General features: G+C 42.2%; 1 protein-coding gene across 1 annotated transcript in view; it reads left to right on the top strand.

Annotated features, from left to right (window-relative positions):
• OBSCN (obscurin, cytoskeletal calmodulin and titin-interacting RhoGEF) overlaps positions 1-12565 on the top strand; it is a 185715-nt gene that overhangs the window by 45734 nt on the left and 127416 nt on the right. The window contains 9 exon segments of the mRNA XM_040591699.1: positions 4220-4486; positions 4874-4986; positions 5744-5897; positions 7300-7461; positions 7956-8060; positions 8733-8999; positions 9618-9887; positions 10723-10989; positions 12222-12488. Of these exon segments, the coding sequence (XP_040447633.1) occupies positions 4220-4486; positions 4874-4986; positions 5744-5897; positions 7300-7461; positions 7956-8060; positions 8733-8999; positions 9618-9887; positions 10723-10989; positions 12222-12488 (1872 nt within the window).

Here is a 12565-nt window from a genome sequence, read left to right as displayed (position 1 = left end):
ACCACCTCTTTCTAAATGTCTCTTCATATTCAGTCAGGGTTAAAAAAACTACAAGAGCAAATCTATCTGAGGGTGCTGCCCTTTCAAGCAAGCTAATGATGTCAGCTGTAGCCCTGTACTTCTGTCCTTTTTCCTCCATCCTTTTGTCGTGATTGTTACAGGATAGATGAAGATAGGATTTAAGCTCTGAAGGACTATCTAATTTTGTCTGTAAAGCCCCTGCCACCAATCGGTGCTGTGTAGGTCATAAATAATAGGTAAGGATGGACTCAATAACAGACTTCAAGTACATAAAAAGCTGTTGTGAAGTGGAAGGGAACAGTCTGTTCTCCATGTGGAAATAATGACAGGAAATAATGGACTTCAATCACAATGAGAAAGATCTGGGTTATACAATAAAAAAGCTTTTTAATGGTTGGATGACTGAGTAGGTTGTTTGGAGAGGTCCTGGAGCCTCCATCGTGGGTTTAAGAAAAGGTTAGCAAACTATCTGTCTGAGATGACATAAAGAGCTGAGCGTGTCTTAGAGGAGGAGAGAAGGACTAGATGATTTTTTCTAGGTCTTTCCAGCCTTATAATCTTGTGGTCTTCTGATGGAATTGAATATATAAAAATGATGACAGACTATCTCATACAGAACAGGGTCTTTCAAATCACTTCCATGCACTGCTCATTTCATTTTCAAAACCTTCCTGGCTGAGAGCTGTTAAAACCTCACTGCTTTAGCATCCCGATACGGGGCAGTTATCACTTCTGCTGGTGGTTGCTCATCTTTTTTCTCTGAACTGAATAGCTCTAGAATAAAACAGACATTAGCAGTGACTAGCAGCTGGTAGATTCATCTTGGATTCATGAGGCCTCAATGTAGCACGTTACTTTCAACTCCCTCTGTAGTTAACAGAGAGATGAAAAGACCTCCAAGGAGTGCTTAAAGTCTTAGATGCACTGAATTACCTTCTGGAGTGTCTTAAATATTCAAGGAACCATGGGTGACTATGATCCTGATTTAGAGGTAGATTCAGGTTTACTATCTCAGTTAAATCAGATGAACTGGGTCCATGGAAGTTAAAGAAACACAGCATTTCCACAGTCACAATGTGTTGGAAGAATGCAGTGTGGTACAGTGCAGTTTTCTGCTCCATCCTCTTTCACATGTTGCACCCCAAGGCATTTTTTTCAGACTCTGGGTGATATTCATATTCCTTCCAGCAAGAATTGTTAGCAGTTGTTTGTAGATTGTTACACCTATTTTTAGGCACTGGATGTTGCTACAGCCAAGTAGTAAAAACAAAAATGATGGACCAGTCTTTATGCAGGAGGTAACTGGGTAGTTCTGATAGCTGTCAAGAGTGTGTTGTGCAAGGTGAGTCATGCAAGCATAAATGTGTATCTGTGTCTCGTTCATGAACTTCCTATTGTGATGGAGAGAGGATTTTGCTTTGTGCTTCCCAGGCACGCAGCTGCATTCTCATCGCTTACACTTAGTGTCACTGTAGAAAGTAGCTCCTCTGTTGATGAATTGAGATAGTTCCATGCAGTGATGAAAACTCAAGGTGATCTGAGAAGAGACCATGATAAAAAAGGGGAATCGACTCACTATAGCAGGGAATTCTTTCTGCATATGATCATCTAAGCCTTAGTTATGAGACGCAGGAAGAAAGGGACCGTATACAAGTATCTCACTAGCCCATATGTGTGCTGCCTCCAAGTCCTCCAGCTGAGATGGCACCGAGCTCTCACGCTGCTTTACAGCAAAAGCAAGACTCTAAAAGGAGAAGCCTAAATTATGCTCTATTTTTTTATGTTTAAGCAAATGAGCTCCTTTCAATAGAACGTGTTAGAGCTTACATTGAGGTCAGCAGTTCTTTAAATGCTCGCAGTCTGGGGAATTGAGCTACTGTTATTTGGTGCTCAGCTTTAGGCTAAGGCGGTGGATTTCAGAGGGACTTTTTAAAAAAAACCCACTGAGCTGGACCAGTACTGTTTGGTTTGAGATTGCTTTTGGAGCAATGTAAAGAAGGAATAGCTATGTGAAAATCTGTTGATTTGCTCCACTATAAAAGTTGCTTCATCAAAAGATAAGCATCTGTTCTGATTTTAAGATGCCAGGAGATTGTAAAAACAACTGAGCTACTTGAAACAATGACATATCTGGCTGAATATCTATTTTCAGTTGTAACCAGGTGGAAACATTTGTGGAAGACTTAAATAAGTCAGTCATGGGTAATGACATGGGTAATACACCTCTAAGCTTTCAGCAGGGAAAAGCATAATTAGGTCAATTAATTATAGCAGAAATCATACTGGGAACACAAGTATGAAATTTCAAATCTCTTGACAGAAAATGTTGTCTATTTAAATAAATCCTGTAAAGTTCTACCATTCCCCAACTGTTGCTGCTTTATGACAAGACTTTTGAAAAAGTTTGGTTGGTGGGTTTTTTTTCCATCCTATGTACAACACCAGGTGAGGATATAGCCAGGAGGCTACTCACTGAGTTAATTGCTATGGTATTTAGTTAATGTTTTTGCAAGTCCCTTTTGTAATCTCCTTGGAATAACTTCAGTTTGGTCCTTGCTCCATTCACTGTTTGAAGGGCTGGTATGTCAATAGACATCCTAGGAGAAGGTTAGACAGTAGCAGGTACACTGTTCAGAGCATGAGGTACCCTGAGGGAATAGGGACTGGCCACAAAAATCAGATCAGAAATAGGGGACGGATGCAACCTCTAGCGAGCAAAGTCAGGATTTCTGGTGTCCGTCTTTGGGAAGCAAAGAGCAAGTTCCTGTAAGTGTCTGCACTTCCCTCATTTGTCTGGTTTGAGATCTGTCCTTGGGGCAAACTCCTTTTATGTGGTCATGACCTTGGAGAAGACCATGAAAGAGGAATCAGTGTGGTTTCTTTGAAAGAGGAATTAGACAGGATTCTACAGTGTCTGTGCTGCTCTCTAACCCTGCTGTGAGGTGTGACAAGCGATAGGGTGGCAGGGAAGGTACAAGGAGATGGCATTGCATGGAGCCTGCTGCTGCCCTCCTGGGCAGAACCGTACTGTGCTTCTGCCCGGCTTGTTAGTAATGCTGTAGCATATTCATAACACCTTTGTGGGACCTTTGGAGAAATAGTTTATTCCCTGTTGTCCCCCATGTGGTGTAAGGACAGGTGCTATCAGGAAATGTTTGAGCCTCAGGGAGGGTGTGGTGTCCTCAGCCCAGGAGCTGGGTCCAGCCCTTGACCACAGAACAGAGCCCACAGCCCACTCCTGTCAAGCCTGCATTCGGATGCTGGCTGATCGTGGATTATCTCTACTAAACATGCACTAGGAAGGTCAAAATACTCCAGGAAACCCATAGAATTGAAGGTTTCTGTGAACAATTAATGACTTTTTAGAGGATTTTTTTGTTTGCTTGTTGTTTTTAATTGACAATTTCTTTTAAGAATGTAACACGTTTAAACACTAAATCCATTTTACTGGCTGATAGGACACTGATGACTTGCCATAGAAACAGGTAATACCCACCCAAACCATGGATGCTTTTTCCCCCAGGCTGTGAGGTGCCAGTGTACATCACACCATGTCATGAGCTGGTTTTTTTTCTTTTCCTTTTACTCAAAGCTTTTTCCTCTTCCTGCTACTTCCTTCCCTCCCTGGTTTTATCCTGGTTGAAGAACTGTACGATATTTTTTTATTCCTTTATGCTTTATTAGTCTCTAGTGATAATTTTCTTTCTCTTGAATCATGCCTGAAGAACAAGAATTTTCAGCAACATTGCTCCTGTACAGCACAGGGAGCCTGATCCCAGTATAAATAACAGTGTTATCTTCTTGAGTGGTTCTTCCTGGTGGTTATTGGTGACTACCTCACCCAGCACAGGAATGTCTCTAGTCTTCTGTATGTGCATACAATTCCAAAGCTTATTTCTGTCCTAGACAGCGAGTGTGGTGGACCTTGATAGGAAAAGGGTCACATTACCCTTTTTCTGCAATGCTTGCTTGACTTGTTTGTCCCAGCTGAAAGCATCCACCTTAAGAACAGCAGCCATACTAGCAGTATGGTCATGGACAGGTTTTGTTCCCTACAAAGGTGTTCTTTTTAATTGTAAGATACCATTTAATTGGCAGGTACCTGCATGAGGAATAGGGAAATAATTATTTTGGAAGTCCTCGGGGTATTTCATAGCTGTCAGTGTGCAATCTCCAGCTTGCCCTTCTTGTTTTCCAGTGAGGCAGATCAAGTTGGTGAAGGGTCTTCAGCCCCTCGAAGTCTCTGAGAAAGGGACTGTCACCTTCGAAGTGGAGGTGTCACATGAGGATGTGGAAGGCACCTGGCAGAAGGATGGTGTTCGCCTGAAGCCTGCATCAAATGTCAGTATTGGTGTCCTGGGGAAGAAACATTCACTGACTCTATCTTTGGTGACTCTTGAAGATGCAGGACTCATCTCCTTCAAAGCAGAGGGCATTCATTCATCAGGGAGGCTCACTGTGACAGGTACGCAGACCCAGAGGTCTCAGGTCCTGGTTGGTGTGGGATATGTGTCATCTCCTGACCCAGAGAGTGAGCTTTTAAGAGGGCAACAAGCTTTCCTTGTGACTGCAAGTGATGCTAAGCACCAGACCATCATCGGTAACGCATCCTTCTAATGTCAACAGGATTATTATAACATCATTGTTCACAGAACAACTAATACCAATGTGCTCAAAACAATATGATTTTGTTGTCATAAGTTTTATTAAGCATGGAAGTTAGGCTCTACCTATTCATAATTGCGTGTGCCAGATGGTCTTGGAGACCTAATTCTCTAGTAACTGGACTTTCTCTTTTTTTTTTTTTTTTTTTTTTTTTTTTTTTTTTTTTTTTTTTTTTTTTTTTTTCCAGAACTGCCTGTGAGAATCAGCAAACCTTTGGTAGACATGGATGTAACTCAGAAGCTCAAGGTCACATTTGAGTGTGAGCTGTCCAGGCCCAACGTGGACGTTAAGTGGTTCAAGGTACAGCACTTAACAGATAGCGGTATTTTAATTTTTGACTTCGCTGGAAGGGAATAAGAGCCTTTAATATCATTTCCAGGGGATGTGAGTCTGAGCCTTTGGTATACAGCTCTTAGCATTGCTCTCTTGTCCTTACGTTCATCTACTTGCCTTTACTTTTCCTTTACTTCATCACTTTCTGTTATTTATTTGCTGGGTGTGTTTACAGGGTTGAAAGTTAACTGTTTCTGTTCTTACACGGAATGTGAGCACTGCAGCCGACAGCAATGCGGTCTGCGGCTTTACTTCATGCCTAGCAGTTGTCACCCAGGATTTATAACCTCACTGGGAACTGTGATTTAAGATGAAATCTCAATTCCCTTTACACCTGACAGTCATGTTGGGGATCAGGCCAGGCATTTGATGTACCTTCCTTGGGGCTCAGCTGATACTCCCCTTAAATGGGGATAACAGCATTTCTTCAGGGTAATGTCTGAAGAACTATTCTTCAGATTAATTAATTAAAAAAAAAAAAAGAATTGTTGCCAACCATGACAGTGCCTTAAGCCTTCAAGGAGGTGTCATCCAGAAGTTATGCCTGTTCTTCAGCCATTTGTGCTTCTTGAAAACTTTGCACTGTGCTTAAGTTTCAGCATATAAGCACAATTCTGTGAAATCCAATGAGACAGGTGAATTAAGCACAGGTCTGAATGTTCATTTTGTTCACAGCAGATGTAGAAGACTTGATGGTGATTTGGTTTGGCCTTTTCCCTTCTAGGATGGGAAGGAGCTCCAGCAAAGTAAAAAAATTGGGATTATTTCCCAGGGAACTAAGAGAAGCCTCATTATTCACAAGTGTGAATATGAAGACCAGGGAACCTATACATGTGAAGCAGCTGAAGACAAGACATCAGCTACCCTAAAGGTTCATGGTATGTTTGACTGAAGTAGGAAATTACACGTGTTGCAGTATTTCTGACTACACAGCAAGAAATGCTTTGTGGCGAGTTGGAGTATTTTGCAATTAATTCATTTTGGTTAACTTTCTCTTCCTAGTGAGAAAGCGCTGGCACAGCTGTCCTGTGCTTGCTCTGTCCTTAGAGGAGTATTTTTGGAAGAGGTGCTAACTGAGCTTTCCATTTATAAGTGCTTTCTGTTCTCTGGAATACAAATGGTCTTTCTAGACTAGCGAGTTAGCAAATAGCGGACAGCCTGGCACAAAGCAGGGGCTCAGTGGCTGGTGCTGACGGGGTTTGGTTTAGCTTTTTGGTTTAGCCATTGTCACAGGGGGACTTTGCCTGAACAGGGACTGGACAAGTCTTGGATGTGATCTCAAGAAGTGCCCTACTTTTTGTATTGCAAATGCTAAGGAAAGGGTTGTGATTTCTGACTGCACCTCTCCTTTATGCTCAAGACCGTTTTCCCCTCTGTGTGCTGCACTGTGCAGCTGGTCCAGCGCCAGGCGTGTTTTGTTGCCAGGCTCTGAAGCACCGGAGATAAGCTAGTGCTAAACTGCAGTTACTGGACTGAGAGGTCTGCTGTGCTCTCACAAATGTTATTTTCCAGAGGGACATCTGAAAAGACGGATCAGCTCTTTGCTTACTAGATGCTGTCCCCGTGTGGCCACTTCTGTTCAGCAGTATCTCCCCGAGCACCCGCGCTGTTCCTTTGCGCTGTTGAACCTGCCCTTTTCTCCCTGACTTTGTGGTTGGGACGGGTTGTTGTTTGAAAGCTGGCTGGTTTGCATTTGCACTCTCAGGCTAATCCAAGGTGCATCAAGGCCTTCCCTTTCAAAAGGAAAGCGCTGCAGGAGCACAGAAATATGGGTCAGTTCTGACGTTACCTCTGCAGCTTTGCACTAATTTAAGAGGAATATACCGAGTTCAGGGTACTCTGAAGAAAAGGTGTCTCCTAGGTAAAAGATGTGGCTGATAGAGTCCAGACACACAGGCAGGGCAGTGAGAGGAGAGTGTGCAGAGAAAAACATGTGAATGCGACAGATTTATAGTGACACAAGACATTGTAGGCTTGTGTTTAGTTTTCCTTGGCAGATTTCCTTTTGTTAATATGTTTAACTTCTTTTAAAACCTGTATGAAGTTCTGGCATCCAAAAAATCCTCTTGCAGTGAGCTCCACTGTAGCTGGTAAATTCTAGCTGTAGGTTCAAACATAAAATGTATTTACAGTGTTGAAGAGAGAAACTACTCAGGAAGGGAGGCTGATCTAGAATAAAACACAATCCCATTTGTTTCCACGCAAGTATGCAGAAGGTAAACACACCACACTCAGTTATGGAGAAACTCTAAATAAGTATTTGTTTCTATCATTTCACAGCCCGAGATATCAAGATTGTTAAACCACTAGAAGATGTGGAAGTGAATGAATATGAGAGCGCGTCTTTCGTCTGTGAGATTTCACATGATGAGGTTCAAACCCAATGGTACAAAAATGACAACAAGCTGAAGGCTACCGACAATATTAGAATGCGTCAAGACGGTAGGGTGAAAAAGGATTCATTCTTGAGTGGGAGTGGGTTTGCATAGGTGGTGGTATGGGAGACTGAGCAGATGGGTCTGACCTCCAAAATCAAGTTAAGAAGGTTCAGCAGAGTTTCTTTTTTGTTTTGGGGCTGCAGCTAGGCTGGGACAGAGACATGGTAGGAACTTTAATAAACAAACTTGGTGTCATCCCACCATCCCATGCTGGCAGCGGTGGGTAGGAATTTGTATCATCTAACGGTGGGTGGGATCCTTCTGTTTCAGGTACTTTCCCGTTGGCTGTAGGGCCATGTTCCATCATTCCTTGGAGGAGCTGAGGTTAGGTTGTCCTTTGATACAGGGACATAGGTGTAGGGGAATGGTTGGCCTTGCTGCCATGAGAGCAGGTGGTGATGCCCTGAAGCCAGGTGGGTGATGCTGTGCCTGGCAGAGTGCCTTGGAGAGTGAAGCTGTTTGCTGAGAGGGGCTATGTCTGGTTGTGTCTGTTCTCAGGAAAGACCTATTCGCTGACTTACGCGCGCGTCCAAGTTGAAGATGCAGCAGAGATCAAATTTGTAGCAGAAAAGGCAGAATCTCGTGCTCAGCTTACTGTAAAAGGTAATTATACTTTTTATGCTGATACTGCTCAAATTCCGTTATGTTACAAATGAACCAACTTCCCTCACTCTTAATGTGAAGAATGTTAAACAACACCGAGAGCTTTCAGGGAAAGAAAACCTCCTGCCTACCTTACTGCATGTTAAATACCAGCCTGGGAATTTACTTTTGCTAAATAACAGTTTACTTTCTCAGGAGGTTGGTTTTGTACCATAAGACATTAAAAGCCATGTTTGAACTTTGAGGCTATAGCCTGACTTTCTCCTGCATTTTCTCTTTCTGGTGTATGTTTAAAAAAATACAGCATTTTTTTGTGTTTGACTTAAACGATGTGATAGAGCCAGAGAGAAGGAGACGTTTGAATTAACACACTGATGAGGAGCTCAGGAAATCCGAGATCAGTCCCTGGCTTTGCCATAACACTGCTGTGTAATGTTGAGTGAATTACTTATTATCTCTGTAGTTCACCCATTCAAGTGGTAAAATATGGGTAAAAGGTTTTCCTTTAATTAACTAATGCACAGCAAGTGAAGAGCTGAGTGCTTAGCATAGTGGGGAATCCTGTCATTATCCAAATAACCGAACATAAAAGAAATATTGTTAGTGAGTTTTTAATTGGCATCTTTCATGGAAACTATACTGATTATTCCATCTTTTTTTTACTCCTTTTAGAGCTGCCTGTAAAAATTGTGAAGCCTTTGAGAGATAAGATTGCTCTTGAAAAACATCGGGGGTTCCTGGAGTGCCAGGTGTCTCGTGCCAATGCCGAAGTTAAATGGTATAAAAAGGATGTTGAAATTCACCCTAGTGCCAAATACGAAATTGTGAGTGATGGTGTCTATCGGAAACTCATCATCAACGATGCAGATTATGAAGATGAGGACACATACACTTGTGATGCCTTTGATGACAAAAGCAGTGCTAATTTCTTTGTTGAAGGTAATAAACCATTCCCCCCTGCCCCCCCTCCCCCCAGGATGCACTGGAAGGAAGACTGGGTGATTCAAAAAGCTGTTGTCATTTACTTTGAAAACACAATACCACTTAAAAAGTACTTTAATTCAATATTGATTTATTCTGAAGTCCATTGATATTGAATCCTCTTAGGACTGTAAGGGCAGGAAGATCCTGGAAAATTAATATATAATATATTCTCCTAAGGAAAGTGATGAAATTCCTGTTTCAGAGAAGTTTATCAGATATACTGGAGAAAGTTTGTTGTTCAGAGAAAAAGTTGCAATAACTTGTCCTATTATAAACATCGGTGTTTCAGTGCACCATTTTATAGTGCCAAGTGTTTGATATCAGAATAGGAAGCTGGCATTAGAAATAGGACTGGAAATCAGATCTGGACTTTCCTGAGGCCGTGTCACAGTCTCATTGTCTGACCTGTGACCAGCCATGTATGTTTGGCTTTATATAAAAAAGGGATGTTTGAAGGCCTTTTGAGCTAATAAGTGTGGTATTCAAGTGCAGAAAAGATGGCATGAGTGTGCAGGTTGACAATGTAAGAGTTCTTGCATGACTCCTAAATTCCTGCTTTCTCATTCCATCCAGAGCAATCCATTAATATTTTAAAGGAGTTGTGTGATGAGGATGTGACTGAGCCTGAAGAAGCCAAGTTTGAATGTGAGATATCCATTCCATCCGTGAAACCTCCCAAATGGTCTCTACGTGGGGAAATCTTACAGGCTGGCAGAAACATTATCATGCAGCAAGAAGGCACCATCCACAGGCTGACAATACTGAAGACTAGTGCCGATATGACAGGCACCATTCAGTTCTCCATTGGGAAATCAAAATCCACAGCAAACCTGCTTGTCAGAGGTAATGCAATATGTCCTGCCTTGAACTGGATCATGAGAGATCCTCCCTCTCACAGTCAGTGGAAAATAATTTTTCCTAAATACTGTCTAATGTGCAGGCTCCACTGGCTGGGGTCTTGGAAACATATGTATGCGTAGCTGGAAGATCTGTTGAGTTCCCAGTTAGAAGTTGTTGGGCACAGTGCTGGATGCACTAAATGAGACAGCAGTGCCTCAGGAAGGAATCTGATTAAATGACTTTGATGTGCCTGGTATTGAAACCTTGTATTCAAATCTATTGAGCTAAAATTGGGTTGGTTTTTCTTTCCTTTTTTTTTCTTCCTGACTTCACTGAAGAGCACAAAACGGATGAAATTTGCCAGGAGAGTTTATTTGGTCCCATTTCTGAACTAGACAAGTTTGATAGCTTGATTACTTAATCCACTCTGTCACTTGTTTGTCATGGGACAAAGCTTCAAGGTTTTTTATCTCCTGCTGTCATCATAGTAAATATCTCCAATCACATCCTGAAGTCCTTGTTTTGTCTTTAATTTGCTCTTACTTGAATAGAAACCTCAATTAGAGAGTAATTTATTAAGCACTTAACCAGAACTGGACCATACATTTGGTAGTTAATATACAGTTTTATCTTACAGAAACCCACATTCCCTGTAGATCACCATGCCATTCTAGTTTCAAAGCACATCAGCTTTGTAACAGAAACTTGTAGCACCATCTGAGCAGTTCACATAACAGTTGAGAACAACGTACATGAAATTAATTGGCATGAAATGCAGATTAGAAACTTTCCACTTCTTCAGATCGATCCTTTCTTCTTTCCCAACCCTGCTTTGCAGATTACCACATACAGATCACCAGGAAGATGGAGGACAAGACCGTTCTGGAGCGCCATTCAGTCATCCTGTCCTGCGACTTCAGGCCTTCTCCAAAGATTGTGAAATGGTTCAAGGGCCACGTGCCCATTGAACCCTCCGAGAAGTACAAAATTAAGCGGGAGCAGCATTCGGCGGAGCTCAAGATTTTGAAGGTGAAGCCTGAAGATGCTGGCATGTACAAGTGCAGGGCTGGAAACGCGGAGACCGAAGCCACGCTGACTGTTGAAGGTACGAGTGGTTTGCAGCAGGGAGGCTAGCCTGTTGCATGTCTTTATAGTTTAGTATTTCACACTGGGTTTTTCTTCCTGAGCAGAGGTAGGTTCCCACAGTTATCTTCTGCTAATGTTACGTAAATGCAGTATCTTAAGCCAACCGACTGTGTTATGCACTGTGCTGCTGTTCTGTGACGCTGAAATCCAGCACTTGCCATAAAAGAGGTAATGCATGTGGAAGGGCACCATCTGGGTAAGGCAGAAATTCAGCCTCTTGCATGTCAAGGCACACTATTTTCCATTTCCCCTGAGGAACTAGAACTCTGGTACTTCTAGCTAAAAGTGTCCTTTGTGTTAAATTGCTGCAGGCCTCTGATTCCGGTGGTCTTGTTTGTGGCTTTCATTTCCTGACCAGTGTGTCAGCTTTTGTATCTGCTATCTGTTTGTTATTCATAACAATGTTCTGCCTCATCCGGGTATGTAACTATTTTTAGCCAGTCTTTCATGTCTGGTGAAACGGTAAGAAAAGATGTTCACTGTGTCACTTTCAGCAAGACCTGGAGGTGAGCCACAGAATCATTTCCAGAAGTCCCAAGGAGCAGCTCTTGGCAACAGCTTAGCCTTGCAGAGGTTCATCCAAATGACAGAATTATTTAATACTCCCAAACCCTCCTCTGAGTTAGCTAGTCCTTGAGAAACAGCATTTCATGAGTGGAGAAGCTGCAAAGAGAAACCTCTGGTCAAGGACTGGGAAAGAAAATAATTAAATTCCTGTTGCTCTCGAAACCCGCGTGAGTTGCATAATCTCTTTGTATTTCCTTTTTGTGGCCAAAACCATTGTCTTCATCTCATCCTCTGTGTCACAGTTTCCCTGGAAGCGAGTCAGGGACAATGTATTTATAGTGTGTGTGTGTACAGTGACTAGCACACAGGGACTGAAGCTCTGTGGGATACTTAGGCATCACTGTAATGTCATTACCCTTTTAGAAAGACTTACTTATTTTTAAATTAAAAAGAAAATAAAGCACAACTCTTTTATGCCTAAAAGAAAAAAAAATAAATAATACAGAGTTGAGGGCTGTAGGCAACATAGTCTTTTTAACGGATGTTTTTTGTTGGACCAAATGTAGAACCAAGTAAATGAAATGTGATGACCCATGGTGTACATGAGACCGGATTAAATCATCTGATAAACTCTAAACGCTATGAAATCTCTATGTGGTATTTGTGTACCTTGGTTTCCTACAGCCCGCAATGTCGAAGTACTCAAACACCTACAGGACGTGGAAATTGAAGAAGAGAGTTCTGCTGTCTTTTCCTGCGAGCTGTCCCACGATGACGAGGATGTGGAATGGTTCCTCAACGGCATCCTCCTTTACACCAACAATTTCAATGACATCAGGAATGTTGGCAATTGCTACATGCTGACGATGAAGCAGGTCAAACCTGAGGATGCTGGCACAGTGACTATGAAGTCAGACAAAGTGACAGAAAGCGTGCGTCTGAAGGTGATAGGTGGGTCGTGATCACATTCCTCCTGAATGTAAATAAGAGATGCAAAGGAGCTATTATTTAGCATGTCTGTGTATCTG

This window comes from Falco naumanni, chromosome 4, assembly GCF_017639655.2.
Source record: "Falco naumanni isolate bFalNau1 chromosome 4, bFalNau1.pat, whole genome shotgun sequence".
NCBI lineage: Eukaryota > Metazoa > Chordata > Aves > Falconiformes > Falconidae > Falco > Falco naumanni.
Note: the sequence above shows the minus strand (reverse complement) of the source record. Positions and strands in the feature narration are given on the sequence as shown.